Genomic DNA, 24,162 nt, shown 5'->3' on the forward strand with positions numbered 1-24,162 from the left:
CGGACGTAGATTCGAGATGAAACCAGTGATGCTGTAGATGATCCAGACTACAGGTCAATTCGGAGGAAGGCGTGGCGAGGACCCGCACGCTCACCTCCGAAGTTTTATTGAAATTTGCAATAGTTTTGTGTTCCCGAACATCTCTGCTGAAGAAGTTCGATTAACGTTATTCCCATTTTCTCTTTGTGATCAGGCTAGGAAATGGGCATATTCTCTCGAACCGGGAGAGATCACTTCTTGGGAGCAGGTAGTGGAGAAATTTATGAAGAAATATTTTTCACGTACCGAGAACGCAAGACGAAGGAAGCTTATTATAAATTTTGAACAAGATATGGATGAATCGCTCAACAATGCTTGAGCGAGGTTTAAAAGGTTGGTCCGAGATTGTCCACATAATGGGTTACCAGACTGCCTTCAAATGGAAATTTTCTATCATGGTTTGAATCCCGCTTCGCAAACTGCTGTCAATGCGGTAGCCACTGGTGGTCTGCTTGACAAAACTTATGATGAGGCGAAGAATATCCTGGATCGCATCTCAAAAAACCATGAAGATTGAAGAGAGAGTGACCAGAGATTGAGACTTAAAGATTCCGACGCAAACAATGATGCTATTGTTTCATTGCAAAACCAAATGACCGCAATGATGAATTTTATCCAAGGAATGGCGATCAACATCCCAACACCGCAAGGTGGGTAAATCAATGCAATCAGTCAGAACACCGCAAGGTGTGCGACTTGCGGTGATGGGCATGCAATGGAAGATTGCCCGCAAAATCCACAATCTGTCTACTTTGTGAAAAATAATCCCTTTTTGTACACTTACAACCCTAGGTGGAGAAACCATCCCAATTTTTCTTGGAAGAATCAACAACAAAATTTTCAACCTGTGGCGCAAAAAGAAGGGGCACCAGGATTCTTCCAATGTCAGGTTGTGACATTGCGCAGTGGGAATACCGTGGAGGGAGAAAAGAAGGAGCTTAGTAGAACATCTTCCATTGCAGCTGAACCTGAGATTGCGGTAACACAAGAAGAAGAAAGAGAAAATGAAGCAGAAGAACCTGAGGTTGTATCGACCTTGAAGCTAACTGAAATGGGAACCGTGAAAGTTCAGTTACCACCCTTTCCTCAGAGACAAAGGAAGAAGAAAAACGAAGAGGTACAGTATCAACGCTTCTTATCCATGTTAAAGAAATTACATGTTAACATTCCTTTCAATGAAATGATTGAGGAAATTCCTGCCTATGCTAAGTTTCTAAAGAACATGGTAACTAAGAAGAGGGGCGCTGGAAAATTTCTTCCACGGTGGCATTAACGCAAAGTTCCAAATCCATAATGCCACCGAAGATGAGTGATCCTGGGAGCTTCACTATTCCCTCCTCCATAGGAGGACTCTATATTGGGCAAGCCTTGTGTGACTTAGAAGCCAGCATAAATTTGATGCCGCTGTCGATTTTTAGACAATTAAATATGGGGAACTTATGCCCACATCAGTGACTCTCCAATTGGCTGACAGATCTATGGTTCACCCAGAAGGTAAGGTGAAGGATGTGCTGATCACAATTGATAAATTTATTTTGCCAACTGACTTCATCATTTTAGACTACGAGGCCGACAAAGATGTGCCCATCACTTTTGGGTGACCTTTTCTATCAATGGGTCGTGCTCAAATTGATGTGCACAAGGGAGAAATCACTTTGAGTATAAATGGACAGAAGCTCAAATTTAATATTATTCATGAAATTCCCGGATGAAGAAGACCTGCAAGATTCTGATGATGACCTGAATTTGATTGAAGAAGAAAAGTCTGATGAAGAGTGTAAATAAGAGGATGCCAACACATCCGTTGATGCCTGCAATGCGATCGTAGCAAAAACAAACAAAGAAGAAGAAATGATCGCAACGCAAGAAGTAGAGCCAAAAGAAGAACGAAAAACAACACAAGCTTCCCTGGTGGAACCACCAAGACTTGAATTGAAGACCCTACCAACCCATTTGAAGTACGCAGTTTTGGGGCAAAATGAGAAGCTGCCAGTGATCATTTCCTCTGAGCTCAACAAAAAACAGGAGAATGTGTTGATGGGCATTCTCAAGAAACATGTGCGAGTAATTGGCTGGACACTCGCTGACATCAGAGGAATTAGCCCTGCATACTGCATGCACCACATTCATCTTGAAGACGACCATAAAGCAACAATTGAACATCAACGCAGACTCAACCCTACGATGAAGGAGGTCGTCAAGAAGAAGATTATCAAATGGCTAGATGCAGGCATTATCTATCCCATAGCAGATAGCACGTGGGTCAGTCCCGTGCAATGTGTGCCGAAGAAGGGCGAAATGATAGTAGTCCCAAATGAGAACAACGAATTAATACCGTAAAGAACCATCACTGGATGGCACAAATGTATGGACTACCGCAAGTTGAATGCGGCCATAAAGAAAGATCACTTCCCTCTACCTTTTATCGATCAAATGCTAGACCAACTAGCAGAGAATAATTTTTACTGCTTCCTAGATGGGTATGCCGGATATAATCAAATCATGATAGCTCCTGAAGATCAAGACAAGACCATATTCACCTATCCATATAGGACATTCGCTTTTTGCCGCATGCCATTTGGCCTCTGTAATGCGCCAAGCACGTTCCAAAGGTGCATGATGATGATCTTTTCAGATTATCTCGAGGACTCAGTGGAAATATTTATGGATGACTTCTCCGTTTATGGGAACACTTATGAAGTCTGCCTAGCCAACTTAGAGAAAATTCTAAAGAGATGTGAAGAGACGAATTTGGTGCTCAACTGGGAAAAATGTCATTTCATGGTCAAGGAGGGTATAGTGTTGGGACACGAAGTCTCCTGGGATGGCTTGAAGGTGGACAAAGCAAAAATCGACGCAATCGTAAAACTTCTACCTCCAACCAGCGTGAAGGCTGTGCGAAGCTTCTTGGGGCACACCGAATTTTACAAACGATTTGTCAAGGACTTTTGTAAGATAGCATGACTATTGAGTATGTTGCTAGAGGCTGATAGAAAATTTGAGTTCGACAACAACTGCCTCAATGCATTTAGAGTTTAAAAAAGTGCACTGATTACCACACCCGTACTGATTGTGCTGGACTGAACATTGCCATTTGAAATCATGTGCGACGCAAGTGTGTATGCGATGGGGGCAGTTTTAGCGCAAAAGAGAAAAACAATTTTGCACCTCATCGCATATGCGAGTAAAACTTTAAACCCTACTCAAACAAATTATACCACTACAGAGAAAGAACACATGGCTGTGGTTTTTGCGTTGGAAAAATTTTGGGCATATCTATTGGGAACTAAGGTACTCATCCACACCGATCACTCAGTGATCAGATACTTAATGACAAAGAAGGATGCAAAGCCGAGGTTGATCAGATGGGTTCTCTTCCTTCAAGAATTTATCAAAATAATTGATCGGAAGGGGATAGAGAATCAGGTTGCGGATCATTAGTCTAGACTGGAAAATCCTGAAGTTGACCGCAATGAGACTGAGGTGAGTGTCGTGTTCCCGGATGAGCAGCTGTTCCACATAGAAGAATTGCCCTAGTATGCGGACATCGTTAATTATTTGGTTTGTGAGAAATTTCGTGAAGATTACACCTATCATCAACAGAAGAAGCTCAAGCACGAATGCAAATATTATTATTGGGATGAGCCAAATCTGTATAAGAGAGGTGCAGACCAGATTATTCGATTATGCGTACCGAATGCTACTCAATAATGCATATCGTCACAATGCCACGACTCACCATATGGTGGGCACTTTGGAGGGCAGCGCACTGAAGGCAAGGTTTTGCAAAGTGGATTCTTTTGGCCCACATTATTCAATGATGTTGCTGACTATGCAATGAAATGTGATCGGTGTCAACGCACAGGCAACATTTCATGGAAAAACGCAATGCTAATGAACACTATCTTGGAACTGAAATTATTCGACATATGAGGGATTGATTTCATGGGTCCATTCCCTCCTTCGCATGGCAAGCATTACATTTTATTGGTCGTCGATTATGTCTTCAAGTGGGTAGAGGCCATAGCATGCGCTGCAAGTGATGCGGCAGTAGTCACTCAGTTCCTGAAGAAAAATATTCTCACTCGTTTTGGCACCCCTCGTGCCATCATAAGTGATGGAGGATCACACTTTGTCAATCAAAATATCAAGGAGTTGCTGTGCAAGTACAATATCCTTCACAAAGTGGCCACCGCATACCATTCGCAAATGAATGGTCAAGCTGAAGTGTCCAATCGAGAAATTAAGTTGATACTTGAGAAGGTACTAAAGCCTTCGCAGAAAGATTGGGCAATGAAGCTTGATGATGCGTTATGGGCATACTAGACCGCATTCAAAATACCAATAGGTATGTCCCCCTATGCGTTGGTATTTGGCAAGGCGTCTCATTTGCCTTTAGAGCTGGAGTATAAAGCATTGTGGGCAGTCAAGAAGCTGAATTTTGATTTAAAGAAGGCAGGGGAAGCACGAAAAATGCAACTGGTCGAGCTGGAAGAATGGAGGAACAACGCATATGAAAATGTGAGGATTTATAAAGAATGCACCAAGCACTGACATGATCAACGCATATGCGGTAAGAACCTCCAAGTCGGGCAAAAGGTCTTACTCTTCAATTCAAGATTGTGGCTCTTCCCGGGAAAATTAAAATCATGCTGGTTCGGTCCCTTCATCATTAAATGAATATTTCCGCATGGTGTGGTGGAGCTGAGCAGTGAGGATGGCAGTCGGACATCTAAGGTTAATGGATAGCGGGTCAAGGCATATTGCGGAGGTGATTTCCAGCCAGAAACAGCCTCCATAAATTTTTTGTTTTGTTTTAAAATCATTTGACCCTCTCTTTGTCTGTTTACAATGATTAAGGCACAGGATTGCGGAGATATTACATGAAAAAGCAAATAATCCAACTCCATCACCGCAATCCATAAAAGATAGATTGCCGCAAATATGGATGCATCAATACAATGCGAGCGACAACGCAAAATTTGGGGGTGTACTCTTCCTTATCTTTATTTTCGATTTTGTGCTATCACATTGCATTTTAGTCTTCAAAGTTTTATCACCGCATCCTCTTTAATCACCGTAATTATTTGACATAGATAAATTTAGTGAGTTACCGCATTCTGTTTCTTTGCCAAGTAGGATTTCAATGATGAAAAATATGCTTCTATTTCTTTCGTATATATTAGAGTCAACTTAATCTTAAGATAGTCACCTCATGAAATAGTCCTAGAAGTTAGGGGTTTGCTAGTTTTCTTTCAAACTCTCTTTACAACGCATTCTAGAACATCGCATAACTTATTTTAATCTTTTGGCAATGAGGACATTGCCGCATTTTAAATTTGGAGGTGAGGTGTTGTTCTGATCTTGCTATTTCAAAAAAAAAATTGAGAATAACAACTTCATTGTCAACGCAATGGGAAACCCATGTTGATAAGAGTTAAGTTGTGAAAGGCACTTACCCATAGTTGGATTGTCCGTATGACACACGTGGGGGCAAGCCAAAGCGAAAGTAATTTACCAGGATCAACGCATAAATAAATGACCGCAACTCCACTGCCAAATAGGTATGAGTTTAGTCTAAGAAAGAGTGCATTACTCGTAGTTGGATGTCCGCATGACACATGTGGGGGTAAGCCAAAACGAAGGCAAGGCACTCGGATCAGCGCAAGGTTAGAAAAAAAATATCAATGAAGAAAATTTTTATGCAAGGATAAAATCATTTGTCACCCCGGTAGAAAAATTTCTTTTTGAAATAAATCATGCGATGTTCTAGAATTTAGTAAAGTCTTTTTGAAAGTTAAACTTATAGTCCATAGGTCTTAGAAATATTTTAAGAAGAGACTTGAATAAGACTTAAGGAAATTCTAGTATATAGGATTCGAACGAAGTATTCTTGAGAAATCTAGGAAAAGAACTTTGCAGTTGACTTGCTAAAGGAATCTTTAGCTTATGCTTGAGGACAAGCATTGTTTAAATTTGGGGGTGTGATAACAGGCAGAAATGCACGTTATCATAGTGCTAATTTCTTAAACAATTTTGGATTGCGTTGATGAAATATGTTAAATTGCGTCCATTAAGCATAAATTCTATAATATTGCAGTCGTATGTGTTTAGCGCATTAGAACTATTGATTTTTGTATTTTTGTGCAAAATATGCGTTAACGCAATGAAAAGATTGCGATCATAGGAATTCAGTGGTCGAGCGCAACTTCATCGCAAGGCTTTGCGTTGATCGTGCTTGCAAACATTCGCCCGAGAAGGATCACCACAACTTGGTCAGCACAACATGGTGGGCGCATCTGGGTGAAAGGCCAATTAAGAGCAATGGGACAGAAAGCTAATGACGATCGAATCAAAATTAAGTTGACAGCCGATAACGGTCACAAAGTACATTCAGCTTTATCTGTAATAATCATTCAGCGCATCAATCAGAAATTAAAGCTATCCCATCTGTATAACTAGGAGAGAGAAGCTGCCTTTCACCATGGATGCTCTATAAATACCAAGTGCGTTCTTCAGAAAAAGGGTTCACCACTTTTACAATATTTTGTTCCACGAGTTCATGCCTCTGTCCATAGTTTTCTTTCATTTTAAGGCAGACGCGAGGGAGAAAGTTGTTTGGGTAGATCGTTCCGGTAAGTTTGGGAGAGCGATGGAAGCTCCAAAGACAGAGGGAGGGCCGACGCCTGCGGAAGCGGGAATATCTTTAGAGTATAATAGAGATTCCAGTGTAAAAAGCCTCGGTCAGCAAGGAATTGCTACCAAACTCTCTACCTTAAACTTCCATTGGCATTTTGTACTCAACTTATTTATAAAAATGGAATTTCTTTCTCTATATCTGTTGACTCTCTGTGATTCACGCATGATTAGCTAAATCAGTTGAATGGGTTGAGAAGTATTTAGCTAGCACAACTAGGGAATCTTCATTCTTTGCGATTATCTTTTTTATGTATGCTTCATTCGTCCATTAGAGATACTCGGGAGGGTAGTCTAAGGATAGGATCTAGTCTTGGGAAGGTCAGGTTAGAATCTAGGTTTGGAAGAATCAGATTAGAACGCATAAACAAGAGATAGGTGCTTAGAAATGAGCACTATTTGTAATCAACGCATCGCATGCATCCTAGAGATAGGATATGATTGTATGCGGTCACCTTGCTTTCATGCATCTTACATCAACGCATAGGATAAGAGTAGAGACCTAGGGATGAGCTCTATGGACATTTTGCATTCAAAACATGCGTCCTAGATTTAGCAGCATCGCATTTACATTGGAAAATGACTTGCTGTGCATGGTAGTAACATGATCGCATAGTTTGACGCATTGCCGAGTAATGCTAGCTAAAGATCTTCTCAACCCATTTATCGCATACTCATTGATCTATCAATGCAACTTTCGTTTCTCAAATCCGCTGCATTTATTTATTTCTTTTTCATCAACGCAAAACAACAAACCAAACACTTCATTTATTTACCCGGTTACCGCAAAGTTTTCATCAAAATTACCAACGTAATCTATTTTCACAAGTCCCTGTGTTCGACCCTGGACTTTCCAGGAAACTCAGGGGAATTTACACTTGAATTCCGCTGGGGAAACTTAAGTGCACAATGCAATTCCATCAACGTATATCATCCATATTTCCACTTCATAAAATATTGCATCAACAGTCTCTTACCAGCCTCTTAAACCTCGCCCAGGCATCACTGAACGATTCGTCAGTTTCTTGTTCAAAAATCGTTATTAATTTCCTTCTCCTGGCATTCTAAGTTGGTGGGAATATTTCTTCATAAACTTTTTGATGACTTGTTTCCACGAGGTTATCTCTCCCGGCTCGAGGGAATATGCCCATTTTCGTGCCTAATCACACAAAGAAAATGGAAACAAAGTTAGTCGAACTTCTTTGGTAGAGATGTTCGGGAACACAAAAGTGTTGTAGATTTCTATGAAGCTTCGGAGGTGAGCGTACGGGTCCTCGCCACGCCATCCTCCGAATCCTCCGAACTATCTTGCAGTCTAGATCATCTGCAGCATCATCGGTTTCATCTCGAATCAGGATCCATCAAAGGTAGGCCTCATGATTCCTGGAGAGAAATCGTAGAGGTTTGGCGATGCATAGTCCCGAATGGGCATATTGCGATCATTTGCAGTAGGATTGTATTCACCATGGCGTTGTTTTCATTTGGTGCTCCGGTTTTAGGCTGTTCCGCCATATCGTCTTTATTTGGTTGTTGTTGTTGGCGGCTGTCTCTTAATCATCGTCAGAACGTCCTTTCAATCTCCGGGTCGTAATTCGCCAGAGATTGAGAGCTGCAAATAAATCAGAAAAATTACCGTTAGCACAATGATTGGCCGAAGTCCTTGGCAACGGCGCCAAAAACTTGGTGTGTTATTTTATGAGATGAAATAATGGAATGAGATGCAGTGATTGATAACGGGTAGAAGTGCACGTTATTACAGTGCTAAGTTATTAAACAATGAAGGTTTCCACTGATAAAATATGTTAGATTGCTTCCAAAAAGCATTAAATTCATAACATTGTGGTCGCATGTGTTCATCGTATAGAAATAGTTATTTTTTGTATTTTTATGCAGAATATGTGTTGACGCAAGGCAGAAAGTGCGATCACAAGAAATCAATGGTCGAGTGCAGCATTACTGCAAGGCTTTGCGGTGATTTGTGCTCGCAAACATCTGTTCAAGAAGGATTGCCACATAGAGCCGGCACAACTTGGTGGGCGCATCTGGGTAAAAGGCATAATTAATCACGATGGGATAGAAAGTTGATGATGGTTGAATCTGAATTAAGTTGACAAGCCGTTAACGATAACAAATGACTTAACGATATATGCGAAAGTAGAAACTTTATTATTATTAATACTTTTGGGTACAACTGTGAGTACATTTAACTTAAACAAACCATCACTCAAATAACCCTTTCCAACTTACATATCATTCTTGGGAAGTACAAGCTTATCATATAAAAAAACCAACATGAAGCCATTCTTGCTAAGTAATGAACCGGAGACTAAATTCTTACAAATATCAGAAATATGAATCACATTGTTAAGAGTAAGTTCCTTGCTAGAAGTGATTTTAAGGACCACTTTGTCTTGTCCTTCAACCTCTGAAGTAGAATTACCCATAAATAATTGTTCTTCACTAAAAACTGGCACAAGATGTGAACATATTCTTATTGACACAAATATGACGAGTAACGCTAGTGTCTATCTACCATTCTTTGGAATTGTCCACTATGTTGCATTCTGAAATGACTGCACAAAGGTCAATCTGCAACTGAAGGAATCAAATCCATCAGCGAAAGCGTGTGAACGCGTGTGCTTTGAAAATTTATTTTGGAAACCGTGAAAATCAGAGAAACATACAGGATACATGATAAACATTAAACACATAAGCATGCTTTTACAAGAGAAGAAAGGACTTATCTTTGAAGACAATCTTCTTGAAGAACCCCTCCATGTCATGAACACTTCGTACCACAAACATTTCTCTCGATCTTAATGCAGTAGGGGCACCAACAGGACACCACCACTTGGTTTCCTTGCTATTCTATGGTAAGAATCGAGATGGTGGGATTTCTATTTTTGAGAAGGAAAGAACAATTTTTACAGAAGAATTTTCTATAAAAATCCTTTTGAAAGAGAAAGAGAATTATGATGTTGTAGAGAAAATTCTATGTGATTCACATTACAAAGGAACTCTTCTTCTATTTTTCAAACTCACAAAACAATTTTGTGAAAACTAGTAAGAGGGGAGATAGCTCCTAATCTCACATTAACTCCCTTGCTAACTAGAGAAGAGTTGACTTTTATATTTAATTTAATATTAAATTAAATCTTATTAAATTAAATTAAATTAATTAATCTAATTAACTAATATTAATTAATTAAGTATCATATATTTAATTAATCCCACATTTGAATCATATTCCTCTCATATACTATAGTTTGATATGAATCTCATTTACATTAAACATAACCTATAGTTTTAATATGAATCCCGTTCATAATAAATTTAATCTATAGTTATAAATTTAAATCTTATTCAAATATATTATTCTCTCATATAACCTATAGTTTTAGTATGAATCATATTCATATTAATTTTAACTTATATGAATCTCATTCATATAAATAATATTTAAATCTTATTCAAATATTTATCTCTCTAATTTTGAATCTTATTCAGAATTAACTTTAAATTATGATATATCTATATACAATATATTAATTGTATCTTATACAATTAATTCTCTTATTTAATTTGAACAACTCAAATTAATTCAAAATGAATTAATTCTTATTTTACCCTTAGAGCTAGCAATGAAACCTTATAAACCTACAGATTAGAAGTTTCAATGGTATAAATTTCTCTTCATTTATTACAATGATTTGCATCTTTTTTTAGTACAGTAGTTGAATTCTTAGCCAAATTCTAAAAACAAAAACGAGTTTTCAAAAGTGACTTTTTTTTAGTTTTCAAAATTTGGCTTGTATTTCAAACCATTAATAAAACGTAGATAATAAATAAAGAAATTTAGAGGAGGAAGTAATGTCTATAGATTTAATTATAATATATATATATATATATATAAAGAACTAAATGATTACCAAATGAAACCTTAAATTTCTAAATTTCATCCACCGTTTTAGTCCATTACTAAACATGGTATTCCAAAACCAAGAAAACGTAAAATATGACAATGTTTTGGTTCATTTATTTATTTTTACAAAGGTATTGTTATCATTTAGTTTATTGTTTTAAAATATTAATTTTCACATCATGAAACATATATTTGTTAAATTCTTCTTTGGTTTTGAGTTTAAATTTAAATATTTTCCGTAGAAGTAAAAGTTAACTAAAAGATATATAACATAGTTTAACTCCACAAATCTTAAAGATAAAGGCATCAAAGGCCATTATTTAGCAGCGATTAGGTTTAGTAGTACATATATTATAATGCATCAAGCATTTATTTTTATAAGAGAGTTTCAAGCCCCTATTAGAGTATATATTGCTTCGAATATCGGACTAGTATCACTTCCTGTTGTCACATTTGAAATGCATCCGTTCCAATCGTCTGAATGGCTAAGACCCGAATTATATAATAAGTTAGAGATGTAATTCCAATGATCCTCCTTAGTGTAATGTCCTTCTTCGCGAATCTCAGTATATGCCTACAAAATACAAATAAATATTGAAGTTACCTGAAAAGAAAATGTAGTTATGGTTATCCATAGATCTCTACTTTTACAAATGGTTGAGAAAATAAAATTGTGGTTTTTTTTTTTTTAAAAAAAATAAAGAATTAGAAAATAGAAATTGTGGTACTCTATTTTTGAAGTTTAAATGAGGTGGCATATATTAGTTTTTCATTTTGAAGATAGTTAAGAATGATCATTTTAATTAGGGCAAAAATTATAGCAAATAATTTGGATTATTAGTATGGATATGATAGTTAACTACTTCCAAAAGTGAATATTAATTCTAAGTTTAGCCTTAATTATATACAATATAAACCTGTTAAAATGTAAGAACTAAATATACAGAACACCAAAAATTCTAGTAGGAAATAAAATAATTTATAAATTTAAGAAAAAAATGAAGATAAAATAAAAGATTTTCAACGTTTGAAAGTAGTGCTTTCAATCAAAAGCTATTTTTCTGTGAAAAATCTTTAAACAAAGACAAGAGCCTTTATTTTTAATTTTATTTTTTCTTGGCTAAAAAATGTAATTCTAATTCCTCAGTAATATAAAATTATTTTTAATTTTTAATTAGGTAAGAAAACAAATTATAAAAATTATTCTAAGTATGATTAGGAAAAAGTTGTTTTATTACTCAAAGCCACACCATATCAAAACGTACATTTATTGCATAGCATTCAAAACTATAATTGTTATAATTGGTTTGTCATTATTTTTTTAATTTTTTTTTTCTTAAATGAGTTTGTCTCTATTAAAGTTAATGAAATTATCTCCTTTTCAAGAAAGATTTTGTGTTACCTCAATATCTTTGATAAATTAATCCTGACTTACAAATTTAAATTTGAACTTGAATTTTTAAAAGTTTATGAATATACTATATGTGTGTACAAACACATACATGAAAATCCACTTTAAGCATAAAAGAACTGTGACCGAAAGTTTATATAAGTAGAAGTTAGAACAAAAATTTACTAACCGTATTATCTGAAGCTGATCGATTCCATGGATTAGACCAAGCAGCCATCCAATCACAAATCATGCCATTATTATTTAACCCACGATAGACACATGCAGCAGAAGAGCCAGTGGCTGTTCCTGAAGTTTTAACATGAAGAAAACCACCCCATTGACCATTTGCAATCTCGATTGGGTAAGGACCAGGCCCAATATGACCATGCCAACTGTGTTCAACAACAAATTTTATGGTATCACCAGTGGCATTGTAAATTAAGCAAAGGGTTGAGACTCCAGTTCCCCATTGTTGTTTTAATCTTTCCACATATTCTCTAGCATTTTTGTCTTTATCTTGAGCATTCTTCATATTAAGTGCCACGTGCGCTCTATCTTGACGTGTTATTGTCTTTCCTTCATACTCAGGCATGGATTCTAGAGTTTCATTGGTGATTGGGTTGCCAAACACATTGTATGCCATTTTTAAATTTTTTCTGAAATAAAAGAATTATAAAGAAATCACGAAATCGTCCAAAACAATCAAAGACATGTATGCAGTAGTGTTCTTGTTTCAAATTATTTTATGAATCTATTTGATAACAAATTTCATATTTTTTATTCCCATATATTTATAAATAAAAATTAATAACCATACAAACTTTATAAACACTTAAAAAAAATTATATGAAACAAACATAAGCTTTGAAGAATAGAGGTATATATGTTATCAAATGCATAAGAAATACAAACACCTCTTTTAGTGATAGGAAAAGGAAGTGTTTAAATATTGCTTTCAATGAGACCAAGATGCATACCTCTTACTCTCAATGAAGGCCAAGATGCAAATCTTTGTTGTGGGTTCTTCCTTAGAAATTCTACCTATTTATAGAGTCCCAAAAATAATTTTAAAATATAAAAAGAAAGATAAAAGAAAATAATTTAAAAAATAAAAAGGGGATGACTAGGTTGCCATACTTAAATTTTGAAGGCCATCATGAAAAATGATTTATTATGGTTTGACTTTTTGGCATTGTTTGTTCCACAAATGAATGATAATATTGATATTGTTGAATAGTTCTCTCTCTTTGTGGTATTTAAATGGGCAAGGGTGTAAATTAGTAAGAAGATGAATTTCTTTTAGTATTTTGTTGATTAATTTGATTTAGTTTTGTTGGAGTTATTGTTTTAAATTTAATTTGAATATATATAGAGGTTAATTATTTTAAATTATAAAATTATCTAAAATATTTTTAAGTATATAACAAAATGTTAATGTCTATAAGGAATTGACTGCAATAGATTGCGATAAGACTTCTATCACTGAAATTGGAGATGTCTATCGCAATTTATCACTGATAAATAATGAAATTTGTTATATTTGTAAATAAGTTGCTCATTTTTCTTTATTAAAAAACAACCTCTATGTGGGACATTGATTAAATTAAGAAAATTAATTTACTTTTTTTAATTTTGGACTATTTTTTTGTTTAAGTCCCTTTTAAAGGTTTATAGTATAATAAGAGTTTCAATTATAAAAAAAAAAAAAAAAAAAAAAGAGGAATACTAGCCCAGTGACGTGGCATTGCTCTTCAGAACCCGTAAGAGGGAATAGTGTTTTTTTTTCTTTTTCTTTTTTTTTTTTGTTGAAATTTTTTATTTAGAGATGAAAAAAAAACTCTCACAATTTTTTTAAGAATTGGAATTTATAGAATTTTTCTCAATCTTTTAAATTTTGAAGGTAAATTTCACTAAGAACCTTTTCTTTTTACCAGAAAATTTCCAATTCTTATGAAAAATCCCAATGAAACTTTTATTTCCAAATTTTTTTCCTTTAAAATAATTAACAAATTTAACACAAATATTGGTTGAAACTTACCAAATACATGAAAAAAAACAAAATAGAAAAATGAAGTTCAAGGTTTAAAGTGAAGTTTGGTTCGAAAAGTTATATTAAACATTGTAAAATTGAAATCACTTGAATTGGAGTGTAACATCCAAAATTTTTCATATAATTTCTATTAAATTATCTTAAAATATTTTAACGTTATTTTGATAAATTTTGGCTAGAAATTTAATTCGGGTGATAAAGATAATTAATTTAAAAGATATTTGTAAAGAATTGGAATTTTAATTCAATTTAAGAAAAATTAGATTAATTTATTATGGGGAAAATGTATTTTTAAATTGATTAAATATTTGGAAGGTTGTAAATTATCACAATGTTGGATTGTATGTTCCCTTTAATTTTTTAGTTTGGAGCCAAAATTAAATAATTGAAGAAGTTAATGGGTCTGAGATCAATTTGATAAGAGATTTGGAATTTTTGGATTATTTTGGATAAATATTTTAAAATAAAGAAAAGCAAAAGAATTAGGATTTTGGAAAGTGAATTCGAAAGTTAAGAAGAAAAGGAGAAATTTGGGTTCAAAATTTTATCATCTCTAATTTTGGAGTTTGGATCCAAATTAGAGAAGACAATAAATTTAAATTGAGTTGATAAGAGAAATTTAGATTTAATTTAAATTATTTAGATGATGGATTTTCTAATTAATTAAAAATGGATTTTTTAATTAGAGAAAATATCTTATTCGAAAAAAGAAACCTAATCTATCTACTACTTTAAGTTATGGAATTCCAAATAATTTAGAATTATGATTATTATTCCTCTATAAATACAACAATTCCTATGAAGCACAGACACAGATACGGCTACACGATACGGATACGATCGAATACGGGTATTCGTCAATTTCTAAAAAAATTAAGATACGGATATGTCTAAGGATGTGTCATTTTTATATATATATATTTCTAAAAAACGAGGATATTGATACATTGAAGATACATTTTATTTTTCTTTAAAAAAATCTAAGGTATAGATAAATTTAGCATATAAGTTAATAACAATAACACAAAATAGAAACAAACACTGAAATACAATACAAAAAAAAAAAAAAAAGCAACATCTAATATATTGAAGTACAGTAGTTAATAAAATGCAATAGAAAGTGACTCATATTGCAAAGAAGAAGAAAAAAGAAGATTAAAGGAAGAAGTATGAAGATAAACGAAGAACTTCTTCATTGAATTGTTGAAGATATCCAAATGTTTTATATTTTGGTGGATTTTGTGGGGACTGAAATGTGAAGTTGGAGATTCTAGTATAGGGTTTGGTCCGTTATTTATTATTTTTTTCTTTTAGTTTTGGACTCGAGTAGTGAGTTTTTTAAATAGGTTGCTTAGTTTCAGATTGGGAAAGATTAGATGAGTTGCTTGTCTTTTTTCTCTAAAAAAAGTAGGCGTAGAAATAGATACGTTAAATCGCGTATCAGATACGTATCTGGGAAGTATCTGGAAGTATTGATATCTGATACGTGTCCGATACAGATTCTTTGCCTCAATGAAGTATTTGTGCTTCTTAGAACAATTCATTTCATTGCAAACCATTCACTTTATTCCGAAGGAAGATTAATTAGAGAGGAAAATCACTGTTACTTTCATATATTTTAACCGTTTTCCATTGTACGTCCGCAGGTCATGGCCGCTCGCCGGAATTTTATTTAGTGAGTTGTTGATAATTTTTCTTTGGATTTCTTCATTAGTTCTTTTAGTACACACTGAATTTTGGGCCGACTTGATTTACCTATAAGATTTGGAGCATCGATTCAAGTTTCTGAAAGTCGTTAGTGTACTATTCAACAAGTTTCAGAACTTTGGAGTGCATAATTGGTGAGTATTAAGATTATGGAACTTTTTGAATTAGTTATAAGTGTTGGAAATTGGATTTTAATAATAAATTATGGTTTATGTAATAGATTTGAATCTTTGAGTGAAGTTTGAAATAAATTTGGAGTAAACAAAGCATTTGAGACATTAATTCAAGTTTTTGTTGGAGATTGATTTCTTGAATTAATTTTGAAATTTCAATTTGAGATAAGTAATCTTACTATGATTTCTTGAATTAATTTTGAAATTTCAATTTGAGATAAGTAATCTTACTACTGGAACCGCCTTTGTGCCAGGCGATAAATTTAAGAATAATTTTTTAGGATTCTAAGACTTTTTGCATCAAGATGCATGAAGAAAAATAAGCTTATCTTAATTATATTTTGAAGCATGTTATAAGTGCAAGCATGGATTAAATTTTATTTTTTATATGTGTGAGAGTTTCTGAACCTAACTTAGATGGCCAAACAGAATTGCAGAAATAAATCGAAAGCAAGATATATAGTAGTCCGACTAGTTTGGTCTACATCCACTTTGAGAACTAGCTTGAATTAATTTATTAATGAGCAATAAAGGAATTTTATAAATTACAGATAATCAACGAAATCACCAATCTGTAATTTCAGTATCAGTGAGATCCGCACACAACGTCGCCTCTGAAAACTGAGAACAACCCGCTGCAAACCAGCCCAAAACAGTGTGCTACCCACCTCTGATCGGCGAACCACGCGCAGACCCACGTGTCTCTCTCGCTAACAATCGCTGCCGGATGTAGCCTCCACGGCGAACTTCCCAGACCGAACCACGACACCCGAAAACGGAAACCACCAGACCGGAACTGACCTAAACCACGCGAGAATCTGTGCTGCTCGTCTTCAAACCCGACTGTAGCTCCTGTCCAGATGGATTTGGTTCTCCCCAGGTGGCTGCTGCAATTGCTTCAGGCGGCTTCCTCCGATTCACAGTCGTGGTTGCTGTCTAAATCCACCCAGGCGGCTCCTTTCAGCTTTTTCTCAAACAAAACACATGATTTGCCCTATTTTGGAAGAAGAAAGGAGTAATTACAAGTTTGTCATTTCTTATTATTTACAACAATGTCATTGGGCCTTTAATTTTTCCAAAAACCCAATAAAACCCATTTAAAAACCTTGTTATTTTCTACAATATGCTTTACTAGAAGAATAATGAGCATGATGATATGTATTTGCATGATTGTGGGACTTTATTTTATGATACATGTTATTTATGATAATGATAGTTACCCACTACCCGTAGTTAGATACCCATCAGAGGTTTGTGTTTCCTTCGGGACTCACTAGAGATGGTGATCTCCTTTGGGATTTCACTAAAGGTTTGTGTTTCTTTCGGGATTCACCAGAGGTGGTGGTCTCCTTCTGATTTCACCAGTGATTTGTGGGTATATCTCACCTACGGTAGGGCGGGTTAAATTATCGACTAGATGGTCATCCCATGAAAAGTAGAGGTTTATGAATGTCTCACTAGAGAGTGGCATCTAGAGGTTTATGAATGATAGTTGTGCATTAAAATATTTGTTTAGCTTAAATGCACGAGTTATGTTCTAATGCTAGGTCAGTGACTCGATAGATGTAATTATAAGTTAATTATTTAGGTATGACGCTACAAAAGGAAAAATAAAATAAAATTATGAGGTCAACTGTCACTAGTTTATCTCATGAAAATTTTGTTAGAAACGAACAAGTATATACTTGTGAACCTCGAATCCTAATTTCTCTACTTAATATGTTCCCTACTAAGACTAGTGAGGTGAGTAGGTTGATGTGGAAACTAATGTTTAATGGTAGAGAAAAGAGTGGAGATTTGAAGAAAAGAGGAGATTTGGAAGTTTAGCTCTTGAGGAAAATTTGAAAAATTTGGCTAAGTATAGAATTTTGTATGGGATGCATTGAATGATGGATGCGTTGGATGCGTTGGATGCGTTAGTGAAAGAAGGAAAATGGAAGTGAGGCATTGGGATGGCACGGGCTGGAGGGTGGCATGCGTCAAGCAACCTCAGCCAAATGCCCAACCATGCGTCGAGCAGCCTCGGCCAAATGTCCAGCCATGCGTTGAGCATCCTTGGCCAGACGCCCAGCCATGTGCTGAGCAGCCTCGGCCAGCGCCCATGCAATGCGTCGAGCAGCCTTGGCCAGTGCCTTTGCAATGCGTCAAGCAGCCTCGGCTAGACACCTCTGCCATGCGCTGAGCTGCCATGCCCATGCGTTGAGCACCCTGCCAAGCGGCCACACCCATGCGCTGAAGCACCCAGCCAAGCATCAAAGCACCGCGCGCAACTCATGCGGCCAAGCATGCCCATGCGGCCGAGTGTGTGAACGATGGCCAGCATACACCGCAGGCCCATGCGTCGAAGCAGTATGCCCATGCGTCGAGCGGCTAGCCTGTGCAGCACGCCTATGCGTTGGTGGCCAGCACCATGCGCCCATGCTAAGCAAACCGTGCAATGCTACCTAGTGAGCCATGCGTCGAGGATGGACGGTCACCTTATGCATTAGTGATGTTTAGCTCTTTGCGATGGCTAAGTTGAATTGTAATGATAGTGAATTGGCTTGCTATGCATTGATGATAGGCTATGCATTAAGTATAGATTATGTATTGAACATCCAAGAGTTGGACGCATACAAAGGATGAGATCATCAGGAGAACATCATCAAAACCATGTGTCTTCTTGGGAGGAAAGCCTTAAGCCTTAAAAATGTGAGGTTGTGGCATCAGATTGGAGGCTCATGCATTGGAAACATGGGAGGAAGACACTTAACTTGCGTTGATAACAGAATTGCGTTGATGGGGTGAGAAGAAGACACTTGGCCATGCAACCAAGTAGGTGGTGTCAACTCTGGTGAAGGTTTGGACACCTATAAATAGAGCCAAGAGACTTCATTTTTAGTTCACAATTAAAAAATACCATAGAAAGAGTGGGAAAGTTTAGCAAACCTTACGTTGGAGCCAGAATCCATGCGTTGGTCATAGTATTTCAAAGAGGATGCATTGGACAGTGAAGTCTGAAGAGGACGCATCAACTTTGGACAAGGAGTTCTCCCAATTTACTCGTGTGTTTGGAGTGATTCCAAAGCCACCTGAAAGCTCTGAGAGTCTAGTTTTCAAGGTAGGGCTGCCGGAGGAAAAGCTCGAAGGGATCGGGCTAGAACTGAGAAAAAGATAGAAGGGTCAGGCTGTTGGATTAGTTTGGGCCAGTCTTGAAAATTTTGTGATTCCGACCAAACCATGAAGAGTTCTGAGCTCAAATTTTAGGTAAGCTTCCTGATATATTTTAGAATATTCTTATAGAAGGAAGTATCTCAAAATAAGGTTCAAAACTATGAGTAATCTAAGCTGAAAGTTGAATCTAGATTCTAGGGGTGAAAAGGGAGCCCGAGGTAGAAAAGGGAGCTACTAGAGTGAAAAGCTCCTAAGTAATCAAGGTGAGTGGCTAAAAAGTTTTGACTAAAACATTTGCTTAAAATGTTTGATTACAACGTGTTATAGAAAGCATGTTTTAAAGAAGATTATTCTCATGCCAGCTAGTTTTACAAAGTAATTTCCAAGCAAACCATGAGTTATGTTTTAAACGCATGCATGTGTGAGAAATTTTTGAAAAGCGATTTATATGTGTTAAATATACTCAGCATGTGTTAGTAACTTTAAAGCCATGTTTTTATATGTGTTATAGTTTACATGCTTTAAAGAGAGAAAGTCATTTATGACTAGTTTCACTTAAAACGCGATACCGAAGGACGTTTGAGAAGGTATCCGCCCAACTAGATACCAAAGGACTTGGAGAAGGTATCTATTGGTACTGAAGGATGTTTGAGAATGTACCAAACCAACCAGATATTGAAGGACGCTTGAGAAGGTATCAGTGCAGAAGTACCTAAGGTATGACGGTACTTAGTATGGCCACGTGCACGTAGGTAGTTAGAGTCAGAGATTGAGAAAAAGGATTCTCTCTTGACTAGCAGTTGGTGTTGGGATTATTTTTACCCACCATAGGGTTGTTCTCGACTGAGAAACAGTTTTACTGTTTTATGATTAAAATAGCTTTATATGTTTCATACTTGGAAAATGTTTATACTGCAGTACAAGTACTGCAGAAGCTTATATTTCTGTTAAACTCTTTATTGAGATTTTGTATGAGAATCAATTGTCTTTCTTAAGTCACTCACTGGGCCAAGCTCACCCCGTTTTCAAATGTTTTCCTTTCCCCCCCACAGGTAGTGGTCAAATCCTCTGAAGATAGCTCTGCAACTGTTCTGCCACTAAAGGATAAAGAGATTTGTAACCCATCTGTTTAGGTGGTTACTGTTATATTGCACACATGTTACTATTGTTCATATAGGGACAAGGGTTTTTGGGTTTTGGGACTTGTAAATCTAGAGTTATAATGACTCTAAATATGTTATGCTTCTAAATTGATAAATTTTGGCCTAAAGATATTCCGCTGTATATGAGTTATATATTGGTATCAGAGTTATTCCGCAACAGTTAGTAGGCAGTAAGTGTTAGCCACAGGGTTGATAACTGTTGCAGTCACGCCCTTTCCTAGGCATAAGAGGGTGGTCTAGGACGGGGTGTGACAATACCTCAGTTCAGAGTTCTTAAAGGTTGATGAAACTATGTAGAGTTATGATAGTTTAGGAATAAAGGTATGTGTATGTTTAAGTCAAGGAATAAAATTGTCTAGACAAGAATTCATTAAGGATTAGTGTTATGTTTTGTGTTGGGTAGTGCAATTGGTGGTAGTATAAATAAATTTCGTCATAGGACACATACTCAAATATAAGGTTAAAAGTTGTTTTATGGATAAGAAGGAGAAGAAGAGACTATAGATTTATTAAAGGTTCTAAGATATTAAAACCAAATATTTTGAGAGAAATTTTGGCAAGGATTAATAAGTCATAATCACTTTGGTAATACTAGGAAATTGATGGACTAGGTAAAGTATGTGTAATGATATGAAGAATTCTTTTGATATATCTAGCTGAGTTGATGCAATTAAAGGAAGCCGAAGTAGTTGGACATGAGCTTGGACCTAAAGGAGATAAAGCAAAGTGTTATTTGTTTGGGTTGAAGGATTATTTTAGAGTATCTAGATTAAATCATAGCCTTATTGTGATGAGGAGATCCAAGTTGGGCAAATTTGAATAAACAAAAGTCTTTTGGAGTTTAAAAGCATGAAAATTGGCAAAGGAGAATTCTACAAGATGGAAATTCTTAGTGAGAGAGATAAGACTTATGAAGGAGTTAAAAAAAATGTACTTTAGTAAAGACATTATGTTCCACATGGAAAGTGGGAAAAAAAGAGGTGTCTTGAATTTAGTGGATTTATCAAAGATAAGTGTGAAGGAGAGAAAAGTATCCAAGAAAGTTTACTCTTTTGGAAAGAGAAAGGAATTTAATGTGTTCAAAACTCCTAGTTAAGTATGATTTGGAGGCATGATATGGGGGGTTACAAGGTATTTGTTTTGGTGTAAAAGAAGAATATCTCATTATCATGTGGAACTTTGGGACAATATGTGTTGGAAGAAAAGGTAGCTTACATAGATGATTGGGTATGGAACTTTGTTTTAACACAAGAATCTATTACTGAAATAAAAGGTTGAGAGAAGGGATAAGCTAAAATGGAGTTACTAGTAACAGTAGATGTTCAAGAACTATTGACATGGTATGTTGAGGCTTCATTAGTTAAGAGGTAAATCATTGGGGGCATTAGTAAGATTTAAGGGATTTTGACTTTATGTGCAAGTTGGAAACATGAACTAACAAGACCATCAATTTTATTCAAAAAGGAAAATAATCCAGCTCGAGGTAGACAAAAGTGGTATATGCACAAAAGTAAATAAGTTGAATCTTCCAAGATCACTATTGGCATAAGGGATAGACTTGGTAATAAAGTTGAGTTGATAACAAGAAGTTGCTATAGGTGGGTTTGGAGCATTACAAGTGATAGAGTAAACAAGCATAAAATGGAAGCTAATAGAATTATTAAGCACTCTAACTACACTTAATTTGAGCAACAAACATGATATAAAAGCAAGTTTTTAAAGAAATGGTTTCAGCTTGAATACTTTGTAGATTTCCACTAGGTCCTTGTTATATCCACAGAATTGACCTTCAAGTTCTTAAGTAGACCACTATTGGAAATGTCCTAGAACTCGCAGTTTGTAAATTTTGAGTTAAACATTCTATTTATCAATAAATATTATTGAGCATCTTATTCGATAAAGTTATTGATATTGCATTCTATTCTGAAAATCCAATAAACATAATCCATGGCTATAGTATGAATAATTTAACTTTATGTATTCAGAGTCAAGTTAATAGTAAATAGCCTAAATAGTCTATAAGTATATAGATGAAATTGGGTATCTCATCTTGGTAACACTATTGGATGCGACCCATTTTATATAGGTAATACAAATGATGTGATCCACAAATCATTCATGTAGAGACATGTGAGTGGGGGCATCCTATGTAATGAGTTTGCATAAAGACTAGACTACGAAATAGTCACTTTTCTTTATAACAATCGTTTACTGTTAAAACTGACTATTTCATATTAAAGTAACCTAGGATAACTTGATCTTAATCCTGAGCTAGCTATGAACTCCTGTTTATTCAGGATTGCCTTTGATCTGCATGGGTGAGAGTAATTCAATAATACTGCTCAATAAGCCTTCCATTTTAGGGATAAACCAAATAGACAGTTGAGGACATAGCCCAACAAGATGGAATTCACTCCTACCCGTTTTAGGGTTAGCATATAGGTTGTTCTCTTAAGTGCTGATTCCAAGTCTTGAACAATTGAGTCCCACCTTCTCATATTAGAGAGGGATATGATTCATAAGTAGTATTATGAATCAATTGTTCATTAGAGAGTCAATGAGAACTTAAGGTACAAGATGTATTTTACAAGGGTAAAATGGTAATTTTGACCCAGCTGTAATTACGAACAATCTGTGAAGGATCGACTTACTGATTATGGTTTACATGGACAAAAATATATCTACAATGAGGAGAGTGCAACTATCAAGCTATAGTGGTGTACCTTGATAGTTAACGAATAGTAATTAATTCGATTTAAAGAGTTTAACTAATTAATTACAAATTGTTGGAGCTCATGATCTGTAGGTCCATTAGTCCCTCTACTACTCATAAATTGGAATTACAAATTGAGTATTTATTGGATGAATTTTGGAATTAGGGTTATGAATTTGAAATGTTTAAATTCAATTTTTAGGGTTTTTCAATTAATTGTATTTGATACAATTAAAAACGTTTAATTTAGATGAAATTCAATGAAATTGGAGAATCAATTAATATTTAAATTATGATTTAAATATGAAATTGAATCATATTGGTGAAATTTTTATTTTATTAATTTAATATTGAGATATTAAATTAGTACTCTTTTCATTACAAAGTTTAATTAAAATCAAAATTAGTTTTATTTAAAATTAATTATTTTGTATTAATTTTATAAAACTAATTAAAAATAAAATTGTTTTATTTAAAATCATTTTTCAATTTTAAAATTAGTTTTAAGTTAGTGAATTTTTTCAAATTTAGGAAAAATCCACCAACTACAATTTAATGGAATTTCACCAAAATCCTTTTGATTTATGCAATTATCACCAAGTAGATGGTGTCATCCATGCAACCCTATCGTTTTGAATGATTTCTATCTATATATAGAAGTTCCATATAGAAAGATGAGATAGAATTCTGAGTTTACTTATTGAAGTGAAAAATATTTGAAAACCTTACTCAACCCTCACTAGTTCATCTTCAATTCAGCTTGATTTGAGTGTTTCCACCACACATTCCTTCTTGAGCATAGTGGAGAAGATTTCGGTGGTGGTCTTCTTGTAGAATCTGTTAGCATAAATACTTTAAATCTATATTGAATAGATAAACCTTAGGATCATTCATGCCAAATTGTCAAGAATAATTACATACCGAATTTCATTGAGAAACTAATGATAGCTTATAGATAACTATGGTCTTCCTCAACCAAAACTCCGAATGCCCTTAGTGGGATCTCTCTCTAGATGGGATTCAAGAAAGATTGAGTGCTTATTGTTTTGGTATATTGGGGACCATAGCCCTAAGGTCTCTTTATATACTAGTTCAATTAGGGTTACTATTAAACTCTAATTAACTAGGAATAGGCTTCTACCCATTAAGTCCA

At 35.2% G+C, this 24,162-nt stretch overlaps 1 protein-coding gene across 1 annotated transcript; it reads right to left on the reverse strand.

The window, feature by feature from the left end:
* Positions 1-10,948: 10,948 nt before the first annotated feature.
* LOC120081152 (23 kDa jasmonate-induced protein-like) lies at positions 10,949-13,109 on the reverse strand. The gene is made up of 3 exons (XM_039035835.2): positions 13,028-13,109; positions 12,238-12,706; positions 10,949-11,231 (listed from the first exon to the last, which is right to left on the reverse strand). Exons 2-3 carry the CDS (start codon positions 12,691-12,693, stop codon positions 11,046-11,048), a joined length of 642 nt encoding a protein of 213 aa, XP_038891763.1. The 5' UTR covers positions 12,694-12,706; positions 13,028-13,109; the 3' UTR covers positions 10,949-11,045.
* Positions 13,110-24,162: the final 11,053 nt, after the last annotated feature.

Source organism: Benincasa hispida, chromosome 7 (assembly GCF_027475165.1).
Source record: "Benincasa hispida cultivar pf3 chromosome 7, pf3_genome.v1.1, whole genome shotgun sequence".
Taxonomy (NCBI): domain Eukaryota; kingdom Viridiplantae; phylum Streptophyta; class Magnoliopsida; order Cucurbitales; family Cucurbitaceae; genus Benincasa; species Benincasa hispida.